Source organism: Limanda limanda, chromosome 18, assembly GCF_963576545.1.
Source record: "Limanda limanda chromosome 18, fLimLim1.1, whole genome shotgun sequence".
Classification (NCBI taxonomy): Eukaryota; Metazoa; Chordata; class Actinopteri; order Pleuronectiformes; family Pleuronectidae; genus Limanda; species Limanda limanda.
In genome coordinates, this window is record NC_083653.1 from 15,529,457 (window position 1) to 15,556,949 (window position 27,493).

The 27,493-nt window shown below is 43.0% G+C and overlaps 1 protein-coding gene across 1 annotated transcript in view; it reads left to right on the forward strand.

The window, feature by feature from the left end:
- LOC133024636 (kelch-like protein 29) overlaps positions 1–27,493 on the forward strand; it is a 152,577-nt gene that overhangs the window by 75,887 nt on the left and 49,197 nt on the right. Inside the window, exons 6-8 of the mRNA XM_061091797.1 lie at positions 177–289; positions 2,207–2,353; positions 15,422–15,620. Coding sequence (XP_060947780.1) covers positions 177–289; positions 2,207–2,353; positions 15,422–15,620 — 459 coding nt within the window. The remainder of the gene's footprint in view (positions 1–176; positions 290–2,206; positions 2,354–15,421; positions 15,621–27,493) is intronic.

Here is a 27,493-nt window from a genome sequence, read left to right on the forward strand (position 1 = left end):
AGTCACTCTTTCTGTCCCTGTAGCTTTCTGTCTGTGATCTTTTTATGGATGTCAGAATGATGTGTTTTTTCACCCGTCTTAATCAATCTGCCTATGTCTCTTGATTTTTCATGTTTTGCTTTGTCTGTCCCCTCGGTCTTTCTTTCTGTCTCTTGGACCTTGTTCATCGACTTCAGAGAAACAGTTGACTGCAGCCAACTGTCTCGGAGTGCTGGCCATGGCCGAAGCCATGAGTTGCACGGAGCTCCACAACATGGCCAAAGCTTTTGCACTGCAGAACTTCCCTGAGGTACGTGGAGATTCATTATTTCATGTTTTTTTCCTGTTGAACAAAGTTGAAGTTTAAATAAATTAAGAGTGAGTAAGACTATTAGAAACTTAGAATGGCACTCAGTAGAGCAAGTACCTCTGTCAGTAGGTAGAATTCAATCAAACTGCACCAAATTATAAATATCAGTTGTCTAAATATACTGGATTTTTTTAATCAAGGTCCATGAATGAAAGAATGAAATGAAAAATCGAAAACTGCAATGTCGAAATCTGATAGGGAGGGAATTTGTGTTGAAAAAAGAGCAAAGTCAACACTGATCCTTCTGAGATTTAATTTGGAACATGCCGATGGACTCGTCACATGATGGGAAACTGAGCTGAGTAAAGGCAAGATCTTCAGATGGTCTCCTCTTCTTCTGTCCTTGGACCTGCACTGAAGTGTCAGCACTAACACATAGTGTAGAGAATAAGACTAAAGATTGTAGAGAATACTGTGTCAGATGAAAATACCATTTACCGTTTGTGATTAGGAATAAGAAAGACATAAATAACATAAACTTAGAAATTTGAATTTCTGGATTTGCACCAAAAATGCTAGTTTTTGCGTATTGCTGCTTACAAACAACAAACAAACCTAAACAAAAGAACCACTGAACAAACAGACAATGTTGTGTTTGTTGGAGGTAATGATTAGAAAGTCTTCACCATTATTGAGATATAAAAATAAAAATTACTTGTTTTGCTTGAACATTATTTTCTACACCACTAAACTAATCAGTAACATATAACATTGATTAAGCACATTTGATGTTGCATATTTTAAATTAAATCTTGCAAATGTATGGATCTGTTTGTTCAATAGCTAAATTAAAAGGCTTCGCTTGGGTAAAAGCTTTCACCAGATACAAGGTAATTTACTGTAAAAGCACAATGTAATGTACTGTGTGCGACTAACTGCACTTTTCACTTGTTGCCATGCCACTGTTAGATGGGCTGATGAAAAGAATATACACAAAGACACAAAACACACAGAGACAATGCAAAGAGATTTGCCTGCAGCTGACGAGGAATTTTAATAACATGAAACCACGTAGGACAGAAAATTGTTCCACAGCACTCTGGAGTTATAAAGCGATCTATAGAGCAAGAAGAAACAAATCTGAATTGATTTCTCTCTCTGTAGACAGAGTGGTGAATTAGTAAACCTGTAAATGCAACACATAAATCTCTCTTTGCCCTTTGTTACATTTCTGCTTTTGTACAAAGGGATAAGTTAGATATACGGCTGCTTACTGAACATTGGCACGGATCTTCCAAGCAAACTCTTGGAAATACAGATAATTGGCATACTTCTGAAAATGAAGAACTGATTCTTTAACTCTTGTAATCTTTCAAATCAAAGCAGCAAAACTGAGCTTTGATTGGCAGTAATCAACTCGAGAATAGAAAGACGACGGTCCGTGAAAGAAAATCACAGCAGTAGGGAAACGAGGAAATATCAGAAATCCCATTATTGAAGTCAGCATTTCCCTAAGAAGTAATTAAATCTGTGGTGATAACAAGGTTGAATGTGCATGCACAAAAATGTGTACATACACACACAGGGAAGTCACAATCACGCGCAAAACAGATTCTGAGTGATGGGTACTGACACTAATTACCAGGGATAGATAAGTTCTGTAATGAAAGAAAAACTGCATTGCATGCTACAACTGTAGCTCAAACTATAAGGTTTGACTGTCTGCGTGGATGGTAAAAACATTATGGACCATAGCACTTGATAGCTCTTGGGAGAAAAGTTTTTAAAATATTTTGGGGCATTATGAAACTGTGGCGGGACAAATTACAATATGGCAGCCTGCCACAGACACTGAATGTAGTAAATGAGACAATGCAATTTAACTGACTTGTGATTTTGTCTTCCACCACCCGTCAGGTTGCAGGACAGGAGGAGATTCTGAGTGTTTCCAAGGAGGACCTGGTGGCCTATCTATCCAATGACAGTCTCAACACAAAGGCGGAGGAGCTGGTTTATGAGACGATCGTCAGATGGATCAAACAAGACCCCAACTCCAGATCGCAGGTAATAAAGGAAGAGTGATGGGTGTGTTTGTGAATTGTCTGAGCACACACTGCAGGTGTATTATGGGATAAAGAAGTACGATAAAGCCCTTGTTACCACTGACAGTACAGATACTGTAGGTGGTGCATCGACCCTCGCTGTCGGCCCCCGAGAACTGCACAACATGAGAAACAAGAGGAGTTACTCCTCACTGTATCGTAGGTAGTGTTCATCAGCTTTGTGTTTCGGATGCAGCCTAACGCAGCAGTGGTTGATAATAATCCCAGGAGTGCTTTGCCAACAGAATGTGCTCTATTCTTAGTTTCACTTCATTTGTTAGTGAGACAAAAAATAACCAACAAAAAGACACAGCCACCTTTATTCTTCTGTCCACCTCACTGGTGTTTAATTGTACTCCTGCTGACTGTTAATCATGATCTAAGGTCATATCGCCGAGATAGGTATTGACACATTCAGCAGGTAGAATTTTAAAGAAATGTGGAATCAATAAGCCTCAAGGTCGGAGCTTCAACTCCAGCCAGCATTTATGAAAAGGTAAACAGACGCAGCACTGCAGACGGATATCCATCTGGCGGGCGAAAGCCTCGGGTCCTCATGATCTTTTATGGATTCAGTCACAAAACCCCATGAATTTGAAACTGACGATTTTTTAAGTATTTTATAGCTGTTTAAAAATGGAGGTGAGATTATTATCAGATAAATTAAACCAGTCCATCACTGTAAGAGTCACTCAGTCAGAGTAATGTCTTCTCGTCAAGCAGCAAGCGAGGGACGCAGCCTTATATCAGCGGAATCAGGTTCGGCGCAGACCTCGGCAATCAATGTTACTTTATCGGCACCAACTTTTATGTGGTACATCCGTCAATATTTGAATTTTTCACCTTTCGGATTAAACATTTAGCGTTTATCCTTTGAGATTATAGTGAAATCCATCTGGCAGGTATTAAGTGTCGGACAAAGCCGAAGAACAAACGGCTGAAAGCTGACGGCGATGCTTGTCAGAAATAAGATAAAGGGGGTTATTCACTAAGCCATTTTCAGACATGAACTCCGAATGTCTCGAAATTGTATCACAACTTTCTCTGGAGTTTGCAGAAGACAGGAAGTAACGTGTAAATTCCACTTAGATCACAGCACATCAACATCAGAACTGGCCGGTATCAAAACCTCTCAAATCTTCATCTGCGTTTCCTGCTTGTATGACTCCTCTTTTTCATCCTGACACATTTGTATTGTCGTTGTTTTTCACCATTGCATCTGTCGTGTGTTAGAAATGGCTTCAGTGCACCCACCTGCTCACCGTAAATCCTCTGGAGAATCTGTGTTCTCACATCGTGTTTTTACTAGGGGGGTTGGCCTGGAGATCAGTGCATGTCCCAATGCAGCTTTTAAATAAGAGAGAAACAATATACAGGGCTTGTTTGACATGGGTATCAATCTCTCCTCCCGACGAATCCACTAAAATTGGACTGTGTGTGGTGACTGATGGGAAAATTTGACTCGGTGGCCCTGCAAAGTCACATGGAGCCACGAGAAGGCCGGGTGCGCAGCTTTCAGGCGAACATACGATCCCCGTCATCCGTGTGGGGGGGAAAAAAGCCTCCAGCCAGCTCAGTTCAGTGGACTCCCGCAATCACACACTCTAATGGAGAGGTGCAGAGGTGAGTTACTCTGATGGAGTAGAGAAAAAAAAGAAATGGAACATTTTCCCGGTTGTCTGAACAACCCGCCGCACTGGTTCCTGAGAAGAGACACCGAGTCACCCCGTCTCCAAAGAGAGGGAGAGAGCAGGAGGAGAAGAAGGAGGGGTGGGAAGAGAGTCGGAGCGAGAGAAAGAAGCAGAGCGAGACAGAAAGACCGAAATAGCCGTGGAGTGATTGAGAGAAGAGAAAAGCGGTGGCGAGAAATGAAGAAAAGTGGACTGGAGAGAAAGAGCCACTGGGTTCTAATCTGATATCCAGTGGTTTGTGCTTCTGCGCAGAGGCATGACATCCAGGGAGCGGAGATGCGATTGAGCTCTCGGTCAAGCTCAACTCCTCCTGCCCATGTGTGACCGGGAAGAAAGACCGAAGAAACAACTAGCAGGGCCCGGTTCCGGCAGAGGGAGCAGGAGAGGAGGAGGGCAGGGAGAGAAAAGACTGCTTCCCTCATGCCACAGGAGAAGGTCACGCGATCCTAAGGGCTGACTTTACATGCATGGCCCGCCACCAGCTCATCACTCCCATGCTCCCTCGCCTCCGTCCCATCTGCCCGTTCGGAGGCAGAGAGCAGCGGAAATCACTCCCCCAGAAACTGTGACACTTTTTAATGACATGTCAGGGCAGAATGTCACAGCGCTGCCGAGGAGCTCAGGCAACACGGGGGGGGAAAAGCTCGAACCCTTGAGCTAAGTTTGTATGCGTTTTCATTCGTCGGAGCGTGTGTGTTTATGTGGGTCTTTGTGCGTTTGTGTGTCTGTGCATGCGCTGTGGGTTGTAAGCTGCAGGCTACAGAGTGGAAAAGTGGCATATTGAAGGCGCTGGGTAAATAATATGCAATTTTCTCTCTCCGGTATGCTGTCACTAACATCCAATGGCACCAGGAAACGGGGCCCGGACATCGCTCAGAGACAGAGGAAGAGCATTGGAGTGTTGATAATGGTTTGCTAGGAGACACAAAGTCACTGAATGAAAGAGGACAGCCGTTACAGTTTTTGTTTTTTTTTGATTGAATATCATTGAAGGTGGGCTGCCCTGCAAGCATCTGTATACATCTGTTTCCATATTTGAGAGAAAAATGGGAAAATGCTGAGGGGAATCTCTCACAGTTTTTTATTACTTAAAAAAAAAAAAAGAGGGGAAGATTAGACAGATAAACACATCATTCAATAATGCAGCCCTAGAATAAATTATTTATATATATACATATATAATGTACACATATCTATCTATAGACACATTGTGCTCGTGAATATGCAGAATCTGTTTGCAAAGGATCCGATTTTGGGGGGAGAAGGCTTCTGGATTCTAGTTTGACCGATCACAGTTGAGACCAAAAGAGGTGGAACATGCGTGACCTTTTTATTTTATTTCCATTTATATGCAGAAAGCTTTTCACAGAACTTTGCCTTAATTTTGCCTGGACCTGAAACACCTGCACAAAGTGTTGCTGTTTGTTTGTTTAATATGTCGAAAAATCTTGTGGTTGAGTCCGACTCCAATCAGGTCGTATACCAAAAGGATCATAACTAAGACTAACAAGTTAAAAGCTGAAAGGAGAAGGTTGCGGTGCCTGCAGCCGTAACTCCCCAAAACATTTTCTGTTGCCCGTAAAGGCTCATTCGTCATCAGACAACAGCCAATGGGCTCCAAGATTGATGCAGATATAACCTCTAAACACAGAGATACTGTTGCTTTGTACATTTGAGACTAAATCACACTCCTCCCTGAATTTTCAGCACACTGCTCCCATAAGTCACATAAACAAGAGCCTGTATAAAGAGTTCCCTGCGTGGTGTTTTCTCTCTGAAGGTGCTGACACAGAGCGACCTGTCCTTCATTTCTCCCCGTCCTTTGTCGGAGACACCTCCCAGACACACGGCTCCAATTATAACAGGCCCCGTCTCTGCCAAATCCCTGAATAGGACCTCCATTACGCCTGATTTCAACATATTTCATAAAGGATCCTATCTTGCCAGGTGACTTAACCTGACAAAAGAGGCAGATTAATTGGCTCTTTGGAAAGTGGCCAGCTAATGGAACATCTAAAAAGGAGAGTTAATGGTGTATTTTCATGATAAAAAAGGCCACCGCTGCCATTAGCAAGGACCCACTGTCCACTCGTCAGAAATAACACTGGCCTGCCCTTACATTTCCGGCTCCCAAGCCCAATTAATGCAGTTAAAGGTTTTATTTCATACTGTTACGGTTTTCTAGTTATGAATTTGGGGAGTTTTGTACAATTCATTCTGCTATTATGGTGATGTGATTCTTTTATTTCCCCTCCAATACTCATTAAGAAGAAGAAAATCATTTTCCCAGAACAAATGATGCTATCATTATGTAGTTAGAGTGCAAAAATTATCAAAGGACAAAAAAATGCTTTGAGGCTGTTGAGGGATATAAACTGAGTATCGCTGTTTTACGATTCATTTACCTTCAAAACTAGGAATGACCCTTTCACTTTGAATTTAGCGATTCTCTTTTTAAGCTCAACTTTCAAAACAGACACTTTTCCTGATCGCACGCCCCTGTAAAAAAAGGTTAATTGTTTTTTTTTCTTCCTGAGATGAGGAGCTTCATGTCAAAACAATCATCTTTGAAGAGGAAAGAGAAAGTGTTGAGTGGGGATGAATGCGGCGCAGGCCACCGCCAGCATGAACTGTGACAAATACGCCGCTCTGGACGGGACACAGCCCGGCAATGGAGATTGATGCAGGGAGCAGTCGTCGCTTTTCCTTCTGCTTCTCTGCCTCCTTTTCACTTTATCTCTTTCTCTCTAAGACACACACACACACACACACACACACACACACACACACACACACACACACACACACACACACACACACTAGGACACGAGCATGCTGTACTCAAACGTTCACACAAGAGTGGGACTCACTTGTACATCAGCGCGAGCACTACTTGTGTATTATAGAGTGGACGGGATCTGATGCAAGCCAGTGGGCCCCAGACCTCCGTTCTCATCTGTGTCCTTTGTCGTCCCAGAGCGCACTCAGTCCTGATGTGTGCAGCCAGTTGAACCACAGCTGCTCAACCCTGGCGGCTGCATATCCAGAGCAAGTCGAAGGCATCTCATTTCCTCTGAGTTCTCTTAAAAACACAACAGAGTTGCACGAGCGATACGGAGCATGGAGAACAAACAAATTACACAGTCTTTTGAAAGGAAGCAATCTTCAGTTCTCCCAAGATTCATGAGGAATAATAAAAATATACTTATCAGAGGGCAAAATACAGAGTTTACGATTCAGGGAGTTGACAAACAAGCCAGAAAGTTTTATGTTACAGCAAGAGCTCTTTCCTACAAATATATTTTTGAATTAAAAGAGCGAAGCAACGTTTTTGTTTCTTCCTCTCTGGATGAAATCACGCTGAAATAAGGCTCAGAGGAGAACACGCTGCACCTGTCAGTGGTCGCTCAGGGCAGCAGTCAGCGGCTGTCGTTCGCTACGTCTCCCTCCATCCCCCATCCATCCATCCCTCCATCCATCCCTCTGGCTGATGCGCAGTCACAGTCATGCAAGCGCAAAAAATACAAACAAAAAAAACGTCTACAGCAAAGCATCTCTTGAACCCAAATGAAGTGCCATTTGCGAGAGCATATTTTACTCATCCATAATGTGTTACCAGGAAACAAAAAGCACGAGCATGTGTTTTCACACAGAAAAACCTGCGCTGGCTCAAAAAGGACACTGAGCCGTGGTCATTTCAGCTGAGTGGGTTTGTTAGCGACGTGAGGCTAAACATGGGCACACGCCCTATTGAACACACACGTGGGAATCAGAGAGTGAGTGAGAGAGTGTGTATGTGTGTTTTTTTGGGGGGGACATTCAATGCTGTGTTTTAAGCAGCAGGTCGTCCATTTTTCACACTAAAGCAGACACACACTCCTATCCACTCAAAGCAAAGCAAATAGATACGACAATCCATGTGTCATTTATTTGATGCCGCTGTGGCACTGAATGTCACACACACACACACACACTAAGAGGCGTTAGTCTTCGCTGACAGTAGCGGAATGGGAAATGCACTGTGGACATTTGTCATCTGTGTTAGCGGATGGCGGCCTCCTGGCGGTTTCTCTGCTTCCTCTGACAGGTTTGAGAGGCTCCCAGTTAGACACATTATCCCTGCCTTCCTGCCTTTCAACCCATTCTGATCCGTGGACATCCTGCCTGCCTGAATGTGTGTGAGTGTGTGTAAGAATAAGAAAAGGGTGATGTTTTGTTCGGCTGTGCGGCATAATTTTCCCTGGGAGTTTAGCAGTAGAGGCAATCTGACCGGGTCTGCAGAGCATGTGCATCTGCTACCGCTGAGGGTGTCGACATGGTGTGTTTGTGCACTTGGTCGAGAGAGGAAGTCACAAGGTGTTATATGGGATGCATTTCAGAGTACAAGCTGATAAACATATGGACTTGTCATTAAAAACTCCAAGGAGAACGGAAGAGGGGGGAAAAAGTGTGTTTTGGCGGAACAGCTTCAAAGTAGCATCTCCATATGTCGTCAAGCTCCTGCAGAAACTTCCCATATGCTTTTTATTAAGTATGAGAAAAGATCACAACCTGTACTTTTTTTTAATGCACAATAGGCTCTGTATCTCTCCATCTGCGCTGTAGCTTTTATGATTTGAATCCATTACATGTTAAGAGTATACACAGATCGCTTGGATGAGTGGGCGAGAAGATGAAAATGACAGGTCACACCATTCGCCTGGTGAGACGGCGCTCGCACTCCCTCTGCGTGCCGGTGCATGAGTGAGTGGCTGCTTGAGAGCTCGTTGGGAAGGGAAAGAAAATGGGAGTCAGATGTATTCAGCCCGCTCTTGTGTGCTGAGTGCACGCACGTCACTCATTAGCCTGGGTTTAGTGAGTATTCTCATTTACCTGGTTCATGTCACACGTAGACAAAATAACAATCTAACCCTTTTAGCACAGCATTCATAATGGCGTGCACCAGAGGCATGCACTCCTCACTCACGGGTGCTTCCGGAGAGGATGGTAAAAGCCTCCATGCCTTCGCTTCCATCCATATTTACCAGACATAACACCTGAGGAAGGTTTCGCTCTCTGTTTAAATATCACTTCTGTTACTTACCTTTCGGATTAGCTTTTCAGATACAGCAAAACCTGCCTTCGGCTCAGTATCAGAGATGTAAGAAATCTTGACTTATACGCATAAAGCACAAGACTGGAGTAATTTCACTTACTGAAGAAGTAAGCCTCAGTTGCATGTTGGAAATATTATTGTAATCCCATGAGTTTATCTGCCTCCAAAAGAGGAGATTTAATCCACACACGGGTGAAAGAATTTTGGCAGTTTGGCTTTTGAGCTAAAAAGAAAGGGTGAGACAGGAAGAAGAGATGGAAGAATGAAAGGGCTAAACCATTTAGAGTTTGTTGTATGATATTAATGTCATTGTGCAGAGTGATGATCTTTTCTAAAGAAGGACATTTTCTCTGCCTCCATAAGACCAGAATACTTAATAATTACTTCACCCTTCAAAAACATTCTTCAGCTGCACTTTCTGTAGAGGCTTTCAAGGATATGTCTGTTCCATGAAGCTACACTTACTGGAGGCCAATGATGATGTTTCTCATCCTTCAACTTAACAAACATGGGGCAAAATGTCCTTTTTAAATATTTATGATTATTATTATTATTATTATTATATTATTTTATAGGTTGTGTAAGTGTACCTGTTGGTGATTTCATATTTTTGTCGATAAAATTAAAATGTGATCACAAAAAACAAAATGAAGTTTTGGTCCCTGCCATGTTGTGCTGGTGACATTTGCACAGTATTGATGGAGTGGTACAGCTGTGCTTGTTCAGCATGATAAGTAGCCTACCTAAAATGGCAGAAACCATCTTTCGGGAAATGTATTCGACTTGAACTTTGATTTTATTACTTTGCTCCATGTCCCATCTGCTAACATGGAGGGAACAGGGTTTATGAGTTATACTGCAGTCAGCCACCGGGGCCAATCGAGATGTTTTGACTTACCTTTTGGGAATTGTCATATTGTTATTGTTACCTAAATGCTAGCCTTGGCCTGCTTGCATGCTGATGTTCATCAGGTATAATGTCGACCATGTTCACCATCGTAGATAAGCATGTTTGCTTGCTAACCTGTATAAGTTAGCACTAAACACATAGTACAGTTGAAGCTAATAGAAATGTCATTTGTTTTGTGGGTGATCAGTAATGAACCAAATTATTATACAAAGTGAAAATTGGACATCCTGATGCTGCTCGATGGAGTCAATAGGATTTATCCTCTGAGACCCTGAAAATCCGTGAGCTTTGACCAACGTTATTGAGTCGGTCCGACTGACAGACCATCGTCTTCAGAACATGCTGCTAGCACGGCTAACAAGCTTACCTGTTACAGCAGACTGCTTTTCACTGCCATATCCATTAAACTGATTTGTAGTATTTGCACAGACAAATAAAGAGCCATTTAAAAGCTTTGCAGAGCAAATATGAAATTACTCCTCCCCCAAAATACATGATTTAAGTATATTTTGTCAGTGGCAAGCAATTTAAAAGAAAACATGGTAATTACAGTGATTAAAAACCATAACAGGGATGAACCTGACCAGTCCCCCCGTGCACCTGACCCCCACTGTATGAAGGCTGTATAACCGCTGCTGGTTAACTGACCTAAATTTGATTTGCATGAAAGCTTGTGATTAGAAAAGGGGCTGCCGCTGCTAATGGCTGTCCATTTAGCATCCATAAGTGAATTCCCTGTCCTCAATGCCAGCAAACGAAATCATACAAATACAAATAAAAGACGAAGTAGCTCAAAATCCTCCCAGCAGAAAGAAGAGGAGGATATGGAAAGCATAACTGTCTGTAGCAGCATCAGAGCGACAAGCAAATGTTCTTGGTTTTCTCTTAAAAACACTGTATTTCAAAAGATAAAGCACGAACCCTGAGTAAAGCATATCTGCAATCATTTCCGCTTGAGTAGTTTCAATGGCTGGCACGAAGTGAGACTTTTTTTTTTTTTTTTTCTGTGGGGCCCGATACTTTGGATTTGAATATTAGCAGCAAGTGTGCAACTCTCCCTCATTTCCATGCCGATGTATGCGTGTGTGGGAGGAAGAGCGAGGAGCAGGAATGGAGGCGGCGAGAGAGAGAGACAGAGAGAGACAGAAAGTGAAAAAGAAGTGGGAGAGATAGTGAGTGAGTTAGAACTAGAGAGGAAGAGTATATTTTTTTCAGAAAGAAAGGCATGGAGAGAGAGAGATGAGGGAGGAAAAGAGCCCGGAATTAACCCACCACACACACACACACACATACAGGGGGGGGGGGGGGGGGTATCCCCCATTTAATCCATGCTTGTTTATTTAATCGGAGGTCAGCCTCAGTGATTTGACATTTGTCTTAATCTCCTGGACAAGATTTTCAGTCAAACCAGCCTTTGGACCAAAGACACCGGACCAGATTAACAACAAATATGACCACGACCAAAACGTGATTACAGCGCGATACAGTCACGCTACAGACCTCACTGCAGCAGCGTGTCCATCTGTCTCTCTCTGTTTTCACCATGTGCAAATATGTGCATATTTGTGGGTGTGTTTTAGGTGTTTTCACTCTATGTAGTAGTCCTTACCTTAGTTTTTGATTCCAGAGACCAGATGCTGCGTCTTTGAGGGAGTTTTACTGCCATTTTCAAAGATGTTTGGCAAGTGAAGACAGGACACAACAGATGTGGGTCTGTGTGTAGCTAAGGTTTGCAGATGGTACATATGCTTTTGTTTTGTTTTTACTTCATCTTAAGGTAAAGGAAAGTTAACTTGGGGTGTGTGTGTGTTTGTAAGTGTACATGTGTGATCGCACATAGGACATTTCGGTAAAGTGAGGACATCTTGGCCGATCCTCACTTTCCCAGAGGGTTTATAACGTGTAAGGACTTCTATTAAGGATTTGATTTGGGTTTAGGTTAGGGTAAGGCATTTAGCTGTGGTGATTTAAATTAGAGTAACAGGCTAGGGACTGCATTATGCCAGCCAGTGTCCTCACAATGATAGTAGTACGTGTGTGTTTGTGTGAGAACAAGCACTGATGGATGTGGGTGTAGTTTTCACCGTGTGCCAAGACAATACTGCTAATGAGAACATGTGTGTGGAGCCCTTACGCAGCTTCTTCCGTCCATCATGTCCTGAACTCTTGACCTGTTTGACTGGTTCTGCTCAGAGTTCACCTACTCTTTGAATTCTGAAGGCAGCTTGCAGTGTTACCCACACTATTGTATTCTATTTGTAGGAGAAGGTGACTGGCTTCTTACTTCTAAACAAAATAAATAGCTAGACAATGTGTACAGCTTCACTGCGTCACGCTGTGTAGAAGAAGTAATGTGTTGGGGTTTGGTTGTTGCGGTTTGATAAGCTTACCGATTGCAATGGGTCAGTGACGAATGCACCTCGAATGACAGACACTCAGATAGGGTCAGTAAAGAGACATACAGGGATAGTGAAAACTTTATGAATTTATTTAAGGTCCACAAGAGCGAAATCAATGTGCAGCTCTGCAGTGAAATAAGATTTATCCCATTTTAATAGTAAAAGAAGTAGAAAATCAATATGTGGCTGCAAATGTTAATTTGTGGTGGGCCACACACACACATACAGACAGATATCTTTCCCAGGATCCACTGCAAATGAGGCCGGGACACTCTTAGTTGTGTGATGCAAAGTTATACACCGACACACTGACAGTGGCAGGTAATTCAGAGTCTCCAGTCCTTTTGAGCTGCATGTTACACACATGCAAACTCCTAAAGAAACATTTATGTGCAGGGCCCTTCGCTCCAATGCCGACTGCTGAAAGTAGGAGCAAGTTTTTATTTTGCACGTAACAGTGGCTGTTTGAGCACATTTATTTATACCATGGCACTGAGCTCACCTCCCGACTGAAACTGCAGCATATGCAGTTTTAATTTAGCTCTGAGGGTCAGGACGGTCAGTGACAGACCTTTTTCAGGTGACCCGCAAATCTCATGAGCCAAAATCAACCTTAAAATCCAGTAAAGTTGAGTCCTTAAGTCTGATATGTCTTTTTAATATTAGTCTGACACGTCATAAGGATCAAGTAGGTGAGGTTGAGGCAAAACCTGAAGAAGTTTAGGTTGTAATAGAAAAGCAAAGCAGGAAGCCTGGAGCTTAAGTCACCTCGGTTTGTGTGTGACAGGACTCAGTAATTACTGGGTCAAATCTTGCACTATAGGGGAACTTTAATTGGAAGCAGTAGCTTATCCTGAGCTAGTGATTCTTCCCTAAAGAATATCTCTGTATGCTAAGCAGCTTGCTTTGCTCTCACCTTCTCACAGCGTTTGAGCTGAGGCGCTGGGAGCGACCGTCACTGTTTATGTGGGTATTGAGCTGTTTGTTTGATAAACTGTTGGGTAAGCTGTGTGCGTTCGTGAAAGAGAGGGGCGAGCGTTTGGCTCCGAGCTCGCTGGCAGAGAGGAAATGTCATCAGCAGATTTATTTGACTGGCGCAGAACCGTCACATCCTCTCTCCCATCCTCTCTTCAGTCCTCTTCAGTTCAGTTAGCGTGTCTTTTCAATTTCCTTGTCCTGCTACCGCTCTCCTTTTCCTGTGTCCTCTCCTCTCTGCTGTCCCTTTCCCCTCTTGTCCTCCTCTTTGTCCCCTCTCCTGTTATCTTCTGCTGTCTTATTTCCTCCTTTCTGGTCCGATGCACCCGGGACACCGGCAGCAAACAAATGGGACACATGCCAGAGGAGGAAAAAAAGCCTCAGGTGGGAGAGGGAGATGCTTAGGCAGAGTGTCAGCTTATCATTTGTTCTCCCCCTGAATAATGTGTTTTCTGCGAGTGTGTTGTTCTGTCGCTCTCCCTCGCGCCGCTCGGTCACGCTGCTTTGAGCCGAAAAAGGTCAGCGGGGGTCAGACTCCGTCCAGCTCCCTGTCGCTCCGTCCACACTTGTTCGCAGCTTTTACTGTCGACACAGATGAGACTCCCATGGGGGTTAGAGACCAGCACACGTACACATGTACACAACCACAGAGAGAGCAGGAGGAGCTATAGACAAAGTTGCCATGGGAACAGGCTGTCCTGTGTCTGAAAACCTTTATGATATAGCATACATAAATGGTATATGTATGCACACCCAGTGGTGGAACAAACCAGCACACACACAAATACTCAATTCAATTCAAATTTGTTGTATAGTACCAAATTACAACAAACATCATCTTTACAAAGTAAGGTGGAGACGTATATAATATATATATACACACACATATTGTATGATGCTATGGTCAAAGATTTGTATTATTATCAGGTTCCTCACTGTTAAAGCTCCCTCAGAAGAAAAGGGGCCAATTTAAAGCTATATCGGGTCAAAATGTGTCTGATTTTTGTTCAATGTTCACATCTCTAGCAAGTAGTGTCTCCGGGCTAGAATGTGTTACATGAACCATTATATTAACAGAAGTGGGTCTCGATTTAGCTGCTGCAGACAAATAGCACTCTGAAATAATCAGAAGCAGAAGGTGCAAGTGGTGCGATATTCCCTGACTTTTTATTTTGGCTCTTGCGGTGTAGCAAATGCACATATAAAAGTGGGATGGTGAGCAGATCCTGCTGAAAGACATTTGCCAAATGTTATGTCTGTTATCTCTTTATCCAAAGTTCAACGTCTCCATCGAAGAATTAGAAGGTTCTCGAGTTTCTTTCACTTTGTTTTTGAAATGTAATGAAATGAGTAAATACACCGATAATGAGGCACACATGATAAAGGCGTATCTGCGTTCTGAAGGATATTTTTCTCGTTTGTCTTGCTTTGCCAGGTCCTTTTCTCCTGCACAAGTACAGAAATAGAACGCATGCAGGGTGTTGAACTGCAGCTTTGAGGGCCTGACACTGACAGTAACGGATCTAAGGGTCTCACTGCAAATAGGTTTTCACACTCTAACAGCCCCGTGCTTTTATAAAATATCACATGAGATATTACATGAGCAGCTTTCCCTATCATCTCTAAAAAAATAAATAAAGGGTTATTTGGGTACCGGGGAAAAAAAAATCCTATAATGAGATTGGGAGTTAATCCAGCTGTTCTGAGGAAGATGTTAGTGTCTTTGTTCACTGACTCTGATCCAGTGTGTTTTTATCTGCTATTTGCTTGTAAAATCTCTTTGATCATTGCTGGCACATTCACTCAGTCCAAACTAGTTTAGATGTCTGCAGACGCTGTTTTATTAGCGTTTGCTTTTGTTTTCTCTGTATTTTTCCCACACTCGCTGATTGCTGCCTGCAACATCCAACTGGCCTTTTTTCTAAAACGTGAATTTCCATCTCTCTGTTGGTCTCCTCAGCATTTATCCGAGCTGCTGGCGGTGGTGCGTCTTCCCTTCATCCACCCGTCCTACCTGCTGAACGTGGTGGACAACGAGGAGCTGATCAAGTCGACGGAGGCGTGTCGCGATCTGGTCAACGAAGCCAAGCGCTACCACATGCTGCCCCACGCGCGGCAAGAGATGCAGACGCCCAGGACCCGGCCAAGACTTTCTGCTGGTAAACACACACTCCTCACATGTATATGCAAACTGAATAATCTTAAGCCTGGGTGACAGTAGAAGATAGGTTCATGATCTGCCATCTACTGGTGTAATTGATTCAGAACACTTATTGGAGCTCTCTTCATGACAACACGGAAGCAAGTCAGTTCTTTGAAATGGGCTTTTCTATCTTGGGCATGTCTCGTCTCGCGGTTACATTTTTTAGTCACGCCATGACACCAGACTCCAAACACAATCTGCCAAATACCGTGAGAATGAACACATTACAAAACATCTCAATAAATTATCAGACATGTCGAATTGAAATACAAGTGAACACAGAAGGATGCTCATCCAGACGTGACACGGAAGGACATTTACTGATTAAATTAACACCTTGTTGAACGCTTGGTGTGAAAAAACTTCTTGAAATGTCCCTTCAGACCTGAACAAAATGTAAATGAATGAAAGAAGCAGATCCTCATGGCACATCGTTCCACAATGAACAACAAAACATTAGTTTCAGAGAAAAAAATTACAATATGGGCAGGTAACGCATCTGTAATAACAACATTTTAGTATTTTAATTTATCATTTTAAACTTTCATCAAATTAATCGTTAATCTATTTAAATGTTTGTTGCGTAGAATTATGATGAAGGTTGATAATCATTTATCAATGTATCCTGAACAATTTATGTAACCCCACTTATTTGCTCCCATAAACAACCATCCACTATTCATAATATTAGAGGTAATACAGTGGTCAAGGAGTCACTGACTTGCCATTGCAGTGTATTAATTTGTGCCCACAGCTGGAAAGCAATGGCTTAGAGCTCTGTGATGTTTTCCACACAATGGGTAGACGGTAGTATTTCCAGATGACCATTTTTTACTTTCCACTGTCAAACAACTCTTCTTCTGAGGCCAAGCCTGACAGAGGCTACCACAAAAGCTGAAAGTCGCCAAGCAGAACATTGGCTTCCCGTGGTTTCTGTGTGCTACCGAGTTCTTTTACAGAGAACATGTTAACATCTCCTGTCACAACTTCTGAACGCCAGCGAAGGCACGGCCGGGTCTCTCCTCGCTTTCCTGAGCAACCCAGCCAACCGTCCCCTGTCCAACTACCGCCGATGTCCAAGCCATTGAAGACCCGTGTTTGTTTACATCATTAAAATCAAAGAATCATTCATGGAAATTGGAAGGCGGCTGCAAATTGCTTTTGGCCGCTAGATTTCCCCCCCCTCAGGTCGGCCAGGGACCTCGTCTTTCCCCCCGTAAAGAGCCGGCTAATTGCGGTGTCTGCCGGGCGTTATGAGCCTTGCCCCAGCACACCTTACCATTCAGCACGAGTCATTTTCTGCTTGGTAGAATAAAGATAATTGCCTAACAAATGGCACTTTATGCGGAGGTCAGTTCACCAGCCAACTCTTGTTGTCCGTCCAATGTGTGCGTTTGTGAGTCAACAAATGCTGGGGGAATTGCGTTAGGTTAATATTTTTGCTTTCTTAATTGCCTTTAATGCAGTCGCACGAGGGTTTATAAAGAGTCGTTTGCCTCTCGAGAGGAGACATTTGTGGCTTTACATGCGCACAGCGTTGTCCCATTACTCATCCTCGATCCAGCGGTTTCTCTTTGTTCTCAGCAGTTTTCTCCAAGTGCTTTCTGCCAAGGCCCATTTCATAGTGTTTGGTATGTGCATATCATATACGTCCTACAGCCCCATTATGCAGGCTGAAGTGAGTATTGATTTGCAGCAGCTTGTGGCTCTGTACAACAGAATTATATAAATGCATAAACGCTGCTGGGATGAATACATTCATGATGCATTGTACCCCGATGGCTTATGGGATGAGAAATATATGTAAGTTTTCCCACATCAAGTTTTGAACTCCTGCAGCTGAAGTTGTTATTAAGACTGGCAAAGTGTGCTTTGTGTTTGTGTGTCTATTTCATGAGGTGGAAAATGTGTGTACGCTGATTCTTTGTTCGGATAAATAAGAACCTACTCCGACATTTTGTTTCGTTGTGTGTATTCCTGAAGGCCTGAGCATGTTTTTTTTGTTCATGCCTGAGCATGCATCTCTGTGTCGGCAGTCGTAATTGTTTGTGTGCATGCATGTGTTGCTCAGCCATCTGCTGCATTGGACAGGATGGGCCCAGCACAGCGGGGGGGCACCGTCACTGGGACTGCAGGCTAGACGTCGGGGACTAGCACGTGGACATGCAGGACAGAGAGGAAGATTGAATAAAAGCTGGTCGCGGAGCTTGAGGTTGCTGAACAATGTGGTTGCCGTGCAGAGGACCAGAAAGTGACGGGACGTGGGAGAACAAGAGGAGAGGTCGGGATGTGGTCGGAGGGAGCGAGGCGGAGAGGGAGCCGCAGGGAATCGGAAATGAAATTTTGAAGGGCAGACGTTTGATTGAGTTTATTCCCGGAGCTTGTGTCTACTTGTGTAAGCAGTAAGTGAGCGTGTGGGCGTGCGTGTTTCTGCGTGTGTATTTTAAATGTGCGCAAGCAGATGGGGCACCACCTGAGCTCGGTTGATAAGTCTGTCAGGCGGAAAAAAGAAAGGAAAACTGCCATCCGTGAAGCACTTCTTGCTGAGCACAGTCAATCTGTGAACTTGTGAGTCGCGTGCATATGTGAATGTATAATAGTGGGAGTGTTTGTGCTCGTGCGGTGTGTGTGTGTGTGTGGACACGTGTTTAAAGTGACTCAAACCTTCTGTCTTTTTACCAGTGATAAATAAAGAAGCTTTTTTTTTGGTGAGACAGAATTTAAACTAACACTCCTTCAATTTAGTCCAATAATAGAAGTTAAAGTATATAAATATATATTAATACTTTAACATTGAAGCCAGTATCAGTGTTTGGAATAGCAGTAGTTTAAAGAGCAACTTGCAGTTTGTAGATAGCAGTAAATCAGTGTGTAGGGAAATTCTAAGAAATATGCTCAGACTTGTTTGTTAACATTAATAATATTAATAATAAAAACTACAATGAAAATCGTAAGAGCGCAAACCTCCGCCAAGTCCCAACAGTGCCCTTTAGTTCAATCAAGCTTCACCAAATTACACACGCTCATAGATATCAGTTCCCTAAATATGCCTTTTCATCTAAATTCATGAATTATTCCCTGGGAAGATGTGAAAATGTTTAGAGGCGCCTGTACGGAATGTTGGAGACAGAGAAAGAATTATTCCTGTATCTTCCCCATAATCTGGATCCGCACCACAATGAAATAAATTCTTCCCTGACTCATACAATGTCTTTTTACCAAGGTTTGTGGAAATCTGCTTGGCTGTTGTTGTGTAATCTTTCTAACAATAGGACCGTGGGTTAGTATAGACCTTAGTATAGACCTATAGGTTAGAGTACATTGTTGTAGGAAGTCAGACACACAGAACCATGCTCAGCGTCCCCCCTCCCCTCGTCTTCAGCCTTTGTCAAAGCTTAGCCACGAGTCAAGGCTGCTTGCCATTCTCTTCTTCATATTGGAGACAAATGAATCTTTTCGCCTTACTTTACTCGAGAAAGAAAAAAACATGTATTTCATTGTCAAACTGTTCCTTTAAAGAGAACTGTGCAGAACATTTTGGAAAGTAAAGTTGTCAGTTCTTTCATACCAGTGGCACTGCGTGTAGATCTCTGTACATTCAACAAATAGAACATGGACAACATATGTTGTGGGCGGCCATTCATGCACTGTACATACATATATATATATGTATATGTGTGTGTGTTTATTTCTACAGTGTGTGAGTGTTGTGTGATATAAAAAAATGCTGTATATTGAAGCACTGTATTGTGCTTGGATGAGTGAATGTGACTGGTGCTGTGAAGGGCTTTCGGTGGTTGATAACACAACAAAGCTCTCCATGAAATACAGTGTGTTTACATATTTGTGATTTGCTGAAATAGGCAGAGACATATTATTTTGTAAAGTCGTTACAGCAAGTGGGCAATTTACTCATCCAGCAGACCCAAAGCAACAGTAACATTAATTTAAGTCAACTGACTCATATGCTGTGTTTTTAATATTGACTCTGCTTTTATCTCTGTTTAGCTTTCACCAGCTCCTCAGGGAAATATCTGTTGGTTTTCAGCTGCTGAACGTTCCACTGTGTTACCATCCAGTCGTAAACTTTGTCTGACTGCCACTTGGTGCTGGGCAGGTAGCAGTGCAGTGGGTGTAGAGAGCTTGTTTTTGCAGGGAACCGGTCCCTGCTGCTTCTGCTTCTGCTGCTGGAGGAAAACAATCCTGCTGATAGAGAAGTGGGAGTGAATTTAAAACAGTGAAGATATGGGATGTTAAACCAATCCAATTAGTTAGAAATATAATGCTGTAAGTCTCCGTAGAGCTGCAAGTGCAGAGTCGCTAATCACGGATTCTTTACTATAGTGACACCTTTTACATTACATTAAATTACATGTCGTCCTTTTATCCATTTTTAATAATGACTAAAGCAGCTTTAAATATTTTATAACGACGGTTTAGAATCCTGGTGAATCGTCGATAGTAGTTTGAAATGTGTTGGGAAAATCTCTCCCATTCTTTATTTACCAGTGAAATGTTGTTGTTTTTTTGTTCATCTTAAATCTTTGGTATCACATAAAGGATAAGAAAGCTATGATTATGAATGTTAATGGCCTATGAATAAACACCCTGCGATGTGTTCAGGGACGGCATGAGAATGTTTTTATCCAACGAAAAAGACTGATGTTTAATGAGCCATCGCTGCATTAGCTGTAAGCCCTAAAAGCAGCATTTCTATTAGAGCTGAATATAGAAGCATTTTCCACAGACCCGTTAACTGTCTTGTTTGCTCAGGTTTTCCCTCAAATTGAATCCTGCTGTGCCGCATTGTTGTAACTCCGTTCTTTTCCCTTAATTGCCCGGTTTTTATTGAATGTAAATTTTTATAGCACACGCTCTGGAAGGTCCTGCCATGTCTTCGTGCACTTTGTGCTCCTGTGCAGAGTTAATGGAACCAGCCTCAAAATGCACCGTGTACCGACACTGGACAACATCTGCACACAGCTGTTTTCCTCTCAGAGTTACGACGAGGCAACAGTCGTAAAGGTCTAACCAGCGAGACATAAAGTTTATTTTTGCGTCGCCCGGCTGACTGGAAATGAGACAGTTCACATTCGCACTTTGCACCTACTTTGCATTTTGGAGCGTTTAACTAAGTGAATAGTGTTCACATTAATTTTATGAGATTGTTAATTAAGGGGCCCAAAAAGATATTCGGCATAGAAATTGCTTTGTTTAATCCTCAAACTTAAACATCATTTCAGATTTAAAGAATGCTTTGTATGCTTGGCTTTTTAATTTGCATCAGAGCGTGTGTTCAGTGGAGTGTGGCTCGGCCTTCTATTTGCTAACACAACCTATAAATGGTCAGTATTTATTTGAGCCTTTTCTAGTCTTGATGACCACTTGAACACCTCACTGTAGTCCCACCCATTCATCCATTCATACGGTACATCTATGTGCGGCACTTTCTCTACCATACATCACTTATACCCCTGAGTTGCCCAAAGGCACTTAGGCATGCAGAATGGGGGAAATGCGGATCAAATCGCCAACCCAGCAACCCTGAATCCAACAGGACATAGATGATGACTGATTTTGTGTCTGAACCTATACACCAATGTTTTCCCCAATTACGATCAATGAATCCAATTTTATTTTTACAGCCCGTTATCACATCACAAGTTTCCTCGTAGCACTTAAGATGATGCAACATCCTCGGCCATCAACCCTCGACTAGAGTGAGGAATAAACGACTTAAAAACACAGCTAACATGACCAAACCTGAAAAATTCTCCACAATTGTAGATGGCATTATGTGTTTTTATTCTATTCGTATTACTTACTATATTTCCTTCCTCAGTGTTCTGCTGCCGTAGTGAACTCCTCAGGGTGGCAGAGAGGATGTAGCTGTTGTCTTGTTAACAGCCTCGTGACTTTTGCCCAGAAAGGAGTCTTGGGTAAAGTGCAAACGAAGAGTGCCTCATAGTGAATCCACTGTATTCTGCGTACTGTATGTGTATCCAGTAGCGGCTAATTGGCTAATTAGAGTGTGGATGTGCATCTGATTAGATGTCATTAGACTTTCCAGGGGATCGGGGGGATCAGCCACCAGGTGCTGGGATTTTCCTCACAAACCTTCTTTTTTTTTTGTCTGAAGACAAATGCCGCGCTCTGGTTTCGGTGATGTTTACATCCTCTTGTGTTTGTTGTGCTTTAGAGGAGCGAGAAAAGTTTTTCTTCAGTACACATGATGTGTGCTCACTTGCACGTGCAGTGGCGAACCTTTGGGTTTTGCTCCCGTTTCCTCGTCTCTACATGTGTCGCTGTGCTCAGCTCCGAAGAGGGAGGAGAGCACCAGGGCAAACTGTTAACTCAACCCAGCCAAGTGGAATAGCACTCAGACAAATGAGCTGTAATGACTAGGAGACACAGGGGTCCAGCTCAGCTCACACTGTTTCTCTGTCTCGCTTGCATACGCGCACACACACACAGACACACACACACACACACTGTTAAACCTTTAAGTACATACACTGTGGAAAGGAATCCTTAAACAGTGGCTGCACTCTTTCCGAGGTCTGTCTCTGTCTCTCTCCGTCAACTTCATCATCTGTAATCAAGTAATCATGAGTCTAAAGGCGGAAACGCAGCAGCAGCATTAAGGGCCACTGAGAGGAGATTTTTTATGATGCAGCCCGTGTTTAACATGAGTGCAGCACAGAATTCTGGGCCCTATACATCAGCAGTCTCTGGAGTCTCTGTGGGCCCCCTTCCTCTTTTGGGCTACATCCACACCACCACATCAACTCTGGTACACATACCCCTAGCGTAGAGTGTTAGAGCCACTGAAATGTGGAAGTGTGGAAATGCTGCTGGTCCAATTGAGGCTGCGTTTACTATCGACAAGCAGAAAAGGAGATCTTTGGAAGGCGATGACATAGACGCTCAGACCCGCTTGCTGACTTGGTCTTTTTTCTCTCGTCAGGCTCCTATGACCCCCATTACAGAAGAAAAGAGCTGTTGTGCAAAAAATACATATCCTGTAATGCATACAATGAATCTGTAGTGTTTCTTATAGTATAGTATAGTCACTAATGCACTTTTAAATAAATACTAACACAGTAATATGTGGGTCTGCACAGTGGGAACTCTGACCAAATTTAAACCCTCTTAGTTCCACAGTAACTTACATTTACTGTGGGAAACTCTCACTGTGGCTCAATGAAGATCAGTTGGAGAATCAAAAACCTTATTTTCTTCATTAAGTATTTATCCTTCCCAAGAAACAAGACAATACTACACAAAAAACATCTTAGTTGTCTAACCCCTACATTAAGACATTTGTAGTATACTGCATAATAAACGACAACTGAATAAAACGTCACTGGAGTAGTGTTTTATTTAAAAACAAAAAGAATCAGACTTCCAGTAAGCACTGGCTTTTAATCTCTTTTAGGAGCCAAAACCACAGTCTAGAGGTTCAAGAGCATATAGGCTTAAAAGATAAATTATTAAAATGTCAGAAAGATGTACAAAAATAACAATGTGTTGTGTTTACTGAGAATATGGTGATAATGAGTCATTTGTAACCAGGATAGCACGCTGTAGAACACACAAGGCCCAAAATCCTTAAATGAAATCATGCCTTATAGTTAAGCCGACAAACGATGCAATCATGAATTCATAATCTCCGCTGCAGAAGAATTATAGTTGTTATTGTGCTCTTCTCTGAGAAATGGGTGAAAATGTCTTCATCCTCAGCAACATTTTAGGACCTGTCACTGCTCTCGGGGCTGTTTCTGAAACCGAGGGCCAAGTGTTTCATGATGTTAAGCTCTGTTAGGTTATGCTAATAAATGTGCCATATGACATTGTAGCTGTGTTGCTATTTAATTTATGTTAAATATCAATATGCTCCAAGCTAAAATCCTACTTTGCTACTCTTCATACAAAGTTTAGTCTCATCTGATTTATTCAGTCAATTTTAATTTACAAAAACAAACTTCTCACTCCAGGCTTGAGGGCCCTCTCCCATTGGGGCCCAGGGTTTCCCTTCCTCTGAAACGCCCCTGCGAGCGCGTGCATTCCTCAAACATGAACAGATTAATAGAATAATCAGTTGGAAGCTCCCCTGTAAAAAGATTGCATTTATTTTCTTAAACTCAGACCAGAACCTTGGCTTGTGCTGCAGCAGGGTTCGAGCTGCTCCCTGAATTCCTCTGGAAATGTTGATATCAAGTGTTATTGACCGTTTTACATTCCGGCAGCAGAAGGACGGCCAGAATAAAACAGTGCGTTGGTTGTACGTTTTTTTTTTTAAATGGCTGGAATTTATTTTAACAGCCCACACAATAGCTTGGCTTGCGTCAACCCTCGGCATTGAGATAATAAAGCCAGGGCTGTTCTGCAAGGTCTGAGGCCCCTCAGGCGAGACATTCATCTACGCGTTCACACCTCCGCCGGCCAGCGGCTCCTTGGAGAGCGGCCGCAGCGCACCGCTGACGCCACCGCAAAGAGAGGACAAGACGTTTCACACTTTGTGAGCAGAATAAATGCTCATCAGATGAATTTCCTCTCAAGTCTGACTCCCACTGCTTCTGGCCCGGCCCTGATTAACACCGTCCTCCCGATCGCCCCTACCTTTTCTCAACTGTTCCTCCATCAGTGCAGATAGAGGCTGTTTTTCATGCAATAATTTAATTTATTTGTCATCTTTTCTCTCCGGTTACACATCCTCGACGTTAACCATTAAGTGAGGTGATGGCGACGGGGGAGGCTGTCAGCAGGTTGCAAAGACATTTCCAAGCTTTGTCTTTCTTATGTCAGGATTGTTGTTGATTGCTGTCCTGCTCTGTGTAATTATTCAGCCTGGTTTGTCTTTTTAGAGTCAATGCAGCGTGAGATTACTCCGTTTCACCTCTCCAGCTGGAAGAGCGGGATGCGGGAGAATGTGCCAGAAATGTCTTAATCGATCAAAGTGAGTGCCCTTCAGCGGAGCCTCTTCCGATTTTATTTCTGGAGTCTGAGATTGTACTCGAGGAAAGAAACGGAGCGAGTGAACCGCAAAGAGAGAGAAAGTCGGATGCAGCTACAGTAGTCACTGGAGAATTTAAGTATGTGTCTCTGATATTCGCCGGGGCTTATCAGTGAAAATCTCGCGCAAACATATCTATCTCGGCTCATACATGTAACATGAAGGCAGTAAATCCAGATTAGATAACCTTTGGCCTAAACGTCTGCATGAGCTGTAGCCAAAATTAAGTTTCTGTCCGTTTGACCTTTTGACCGGTGACCACTGTCAGGCTGAGTTATCGAAAAAGGAGGAGGAGAGTTGTGGGAGGATGCGGTTGAACAATCGCTCCGGCTGTTGCCAGAAAATTTGACTCATTCTCTTCCGAGAGCTGCTGTTCGTGCTCGGTGCCGAAGCGAGCAGCATTTACAGGAACACGGATCAGCCTAAGCATCTCTCATAGCACATCTGGCACTTTGACCCGCTGTACCTGCTGCAAGGCTGCAAAGCTATTCCTCATCCAATATTCAGCAGACAGACCGAACCTGGTTAGAGGTTTATCACCGCGTCTGCTGATGGTGCAGATCTGTTGTTCAGACTGCGTGTGCATGTGCGCCGGTATCTATCAAATCACAATGTATGAGATTCAAATTTCTGCAAAAGTTGGAAGGTTCAACGAAATTGCGAGAAAACATTTCCTCAGACTCCACCAGTTGTGTCTAGATGTGCTGATACTGCAGTTTATATATTTTTTCACCCCCAGATTTTGTCCCTTAAATTTATGTCAAGGTTCCAACACAAGATATGGAGGGGGAAATGAAATTCCATGTGCACTGCTCACAGTATTGAATATTACATTAGAAAAAATCAACAGCAACATCTCTTTCCGGTGACAGTGTCCCTGTACCTGTGGAAACTCCACAGAACAAACCCTGCAAAGTTGGCATTGGAACTTTTTCCTCAGCAAAAAGTTGTTCCAGCAAAATCTGTGCATAGATAGAGAAGGTATATAGATCATTCTGAGCATTGGGGACATGATACTGTCGAGTTTTTAAAAATGAATGTGATAAAGCTACAAGGACCACGAACCAGATTCAATCACTTTAATTGTCATGTCCCTTCTGATGATTTACACATCTTCCCCAAGTCCCAAATAGCCTCAGAACAATTAATGTACATCTCACAAAAATGTATTTAGTATCACAGTTAATTAACAAAAAGTGACAGTAACCTCTTAGCTTCAGAGTGGACAAGGGCCAAAACAACAAACAAATGTATCTGTATAAAAATCAAACATCACAATAATATTTCTACATATCAACCAGTTAAATTACAATAACTAAGACTAACTGACCAAAAAGAGGCAATAATGTAGTCTGAAAAAAAATGTCAGTCCACTCCTACTGAAAATAAAATTCAAAACTATGTGCATGCAGGATGATGATGATGCAGTTTGGGAGAGGAGGAGGATACAAGACGTCTTGCAGCTCCACTGCGACATTCTTTTACGTTGCAGCGGGCCAATCAGCTGTAAGGTGCACCGCTGTCCACCAATCACAGTCTCGTCCTGGCACAGACCTGTTTGCATGCATCACTCAAACATATATCCACCGCAGACAACCGGCCGCAGTCATAATGATTGTCAAAACCTGTGAGTCAGTAATTTGAGTCAACTGACACTTGAGGCCACGTTAAATGTTTGTCTCCGCTTCCAAGTGCGACAGACACAGCGGCATAGATCTTTTGCTGAGCAGAAGCCCAACAGGCCAATAACAAACACATGCACACAAACACTCCAAATCATGCGCATACATACACACCGCGCCCTCCCCGGACCCGGACATTATTTGGCAGCCTTTGGCCCCCTGATCCTCACCATAGCAAATTAACACCCTGGGAGAGAAATCTTAGGATTACAAAAGGAAGAAAAAAAAGTCAAAGAGAGAGAGGCAGCAAAGATAAGAGGAAATGGACCAGCAGTGAGATATAAATGGCTCCGAGCTGTGAGAGTGCAGGTGTCACTGTGGCCGGAATACGTAGTGAGTTAGAGACCCAGGTAAACACTGTATAACAGCTATATTTGCACATATTTATACAGGTATTGTGAAAATTAACATCACACATCTCATAAGACTAGAATAAGTTGCTTTCTCGAAATTTCATCAGTGATTTATGTGTTGACTTTCTGGCTGCAAATTTTCTTAAGGATAATGGTGGAGTTAAAACAGAGCTCCTACCCTCATAAGATCTGTGTATGGATGATTTTTGCTCTGTGGACCTTGAGCTGAGATTATGTCAAAAGCCATTTCCAAAGTCAAATATGAACTTTTGAAGATGGACTTTGTTGGGCTTCAAACTAGCGGGTGAATCTCTGCTGCCATGTGGATCAGCAAGGCATGGATTCCTCGAGCCGAGGTGTAACCTTTGATTCAACTTCACCCCAGAACACCCTGCAGTGTCCCTTTGACTGGAGCCGACGTATGGCTGGTTAAAGTAAGGGCAGGGAGGCTGAAACACTCGAGTGAAATGTGCATGAGGTGAATAACAGGAAGCGGTGAAGGAAGATGAAAAGGAGAATATATATTGGAAAGACCCAGCAAAGGTTCCTGGGGTTTGAGGGAGACAGGACTTGCAGAGAAAAAAGAGAGATAGAGCAAAGTCTCCCCCTCGGGTTTTCAAAGTGAGAGAGGGAGGTATTAACCACGGGGTAAAAGAGAAGAGGAATAAGGGAAGCAGGGTCCCAGCATGGGGCAGAGAGCAAGGAGACACACAGCAAGGGGAGATAAGGCCCAGTGTGGCAGCTCGGGGGAAGAGGAAATGACAGATTTCTGTTCTGT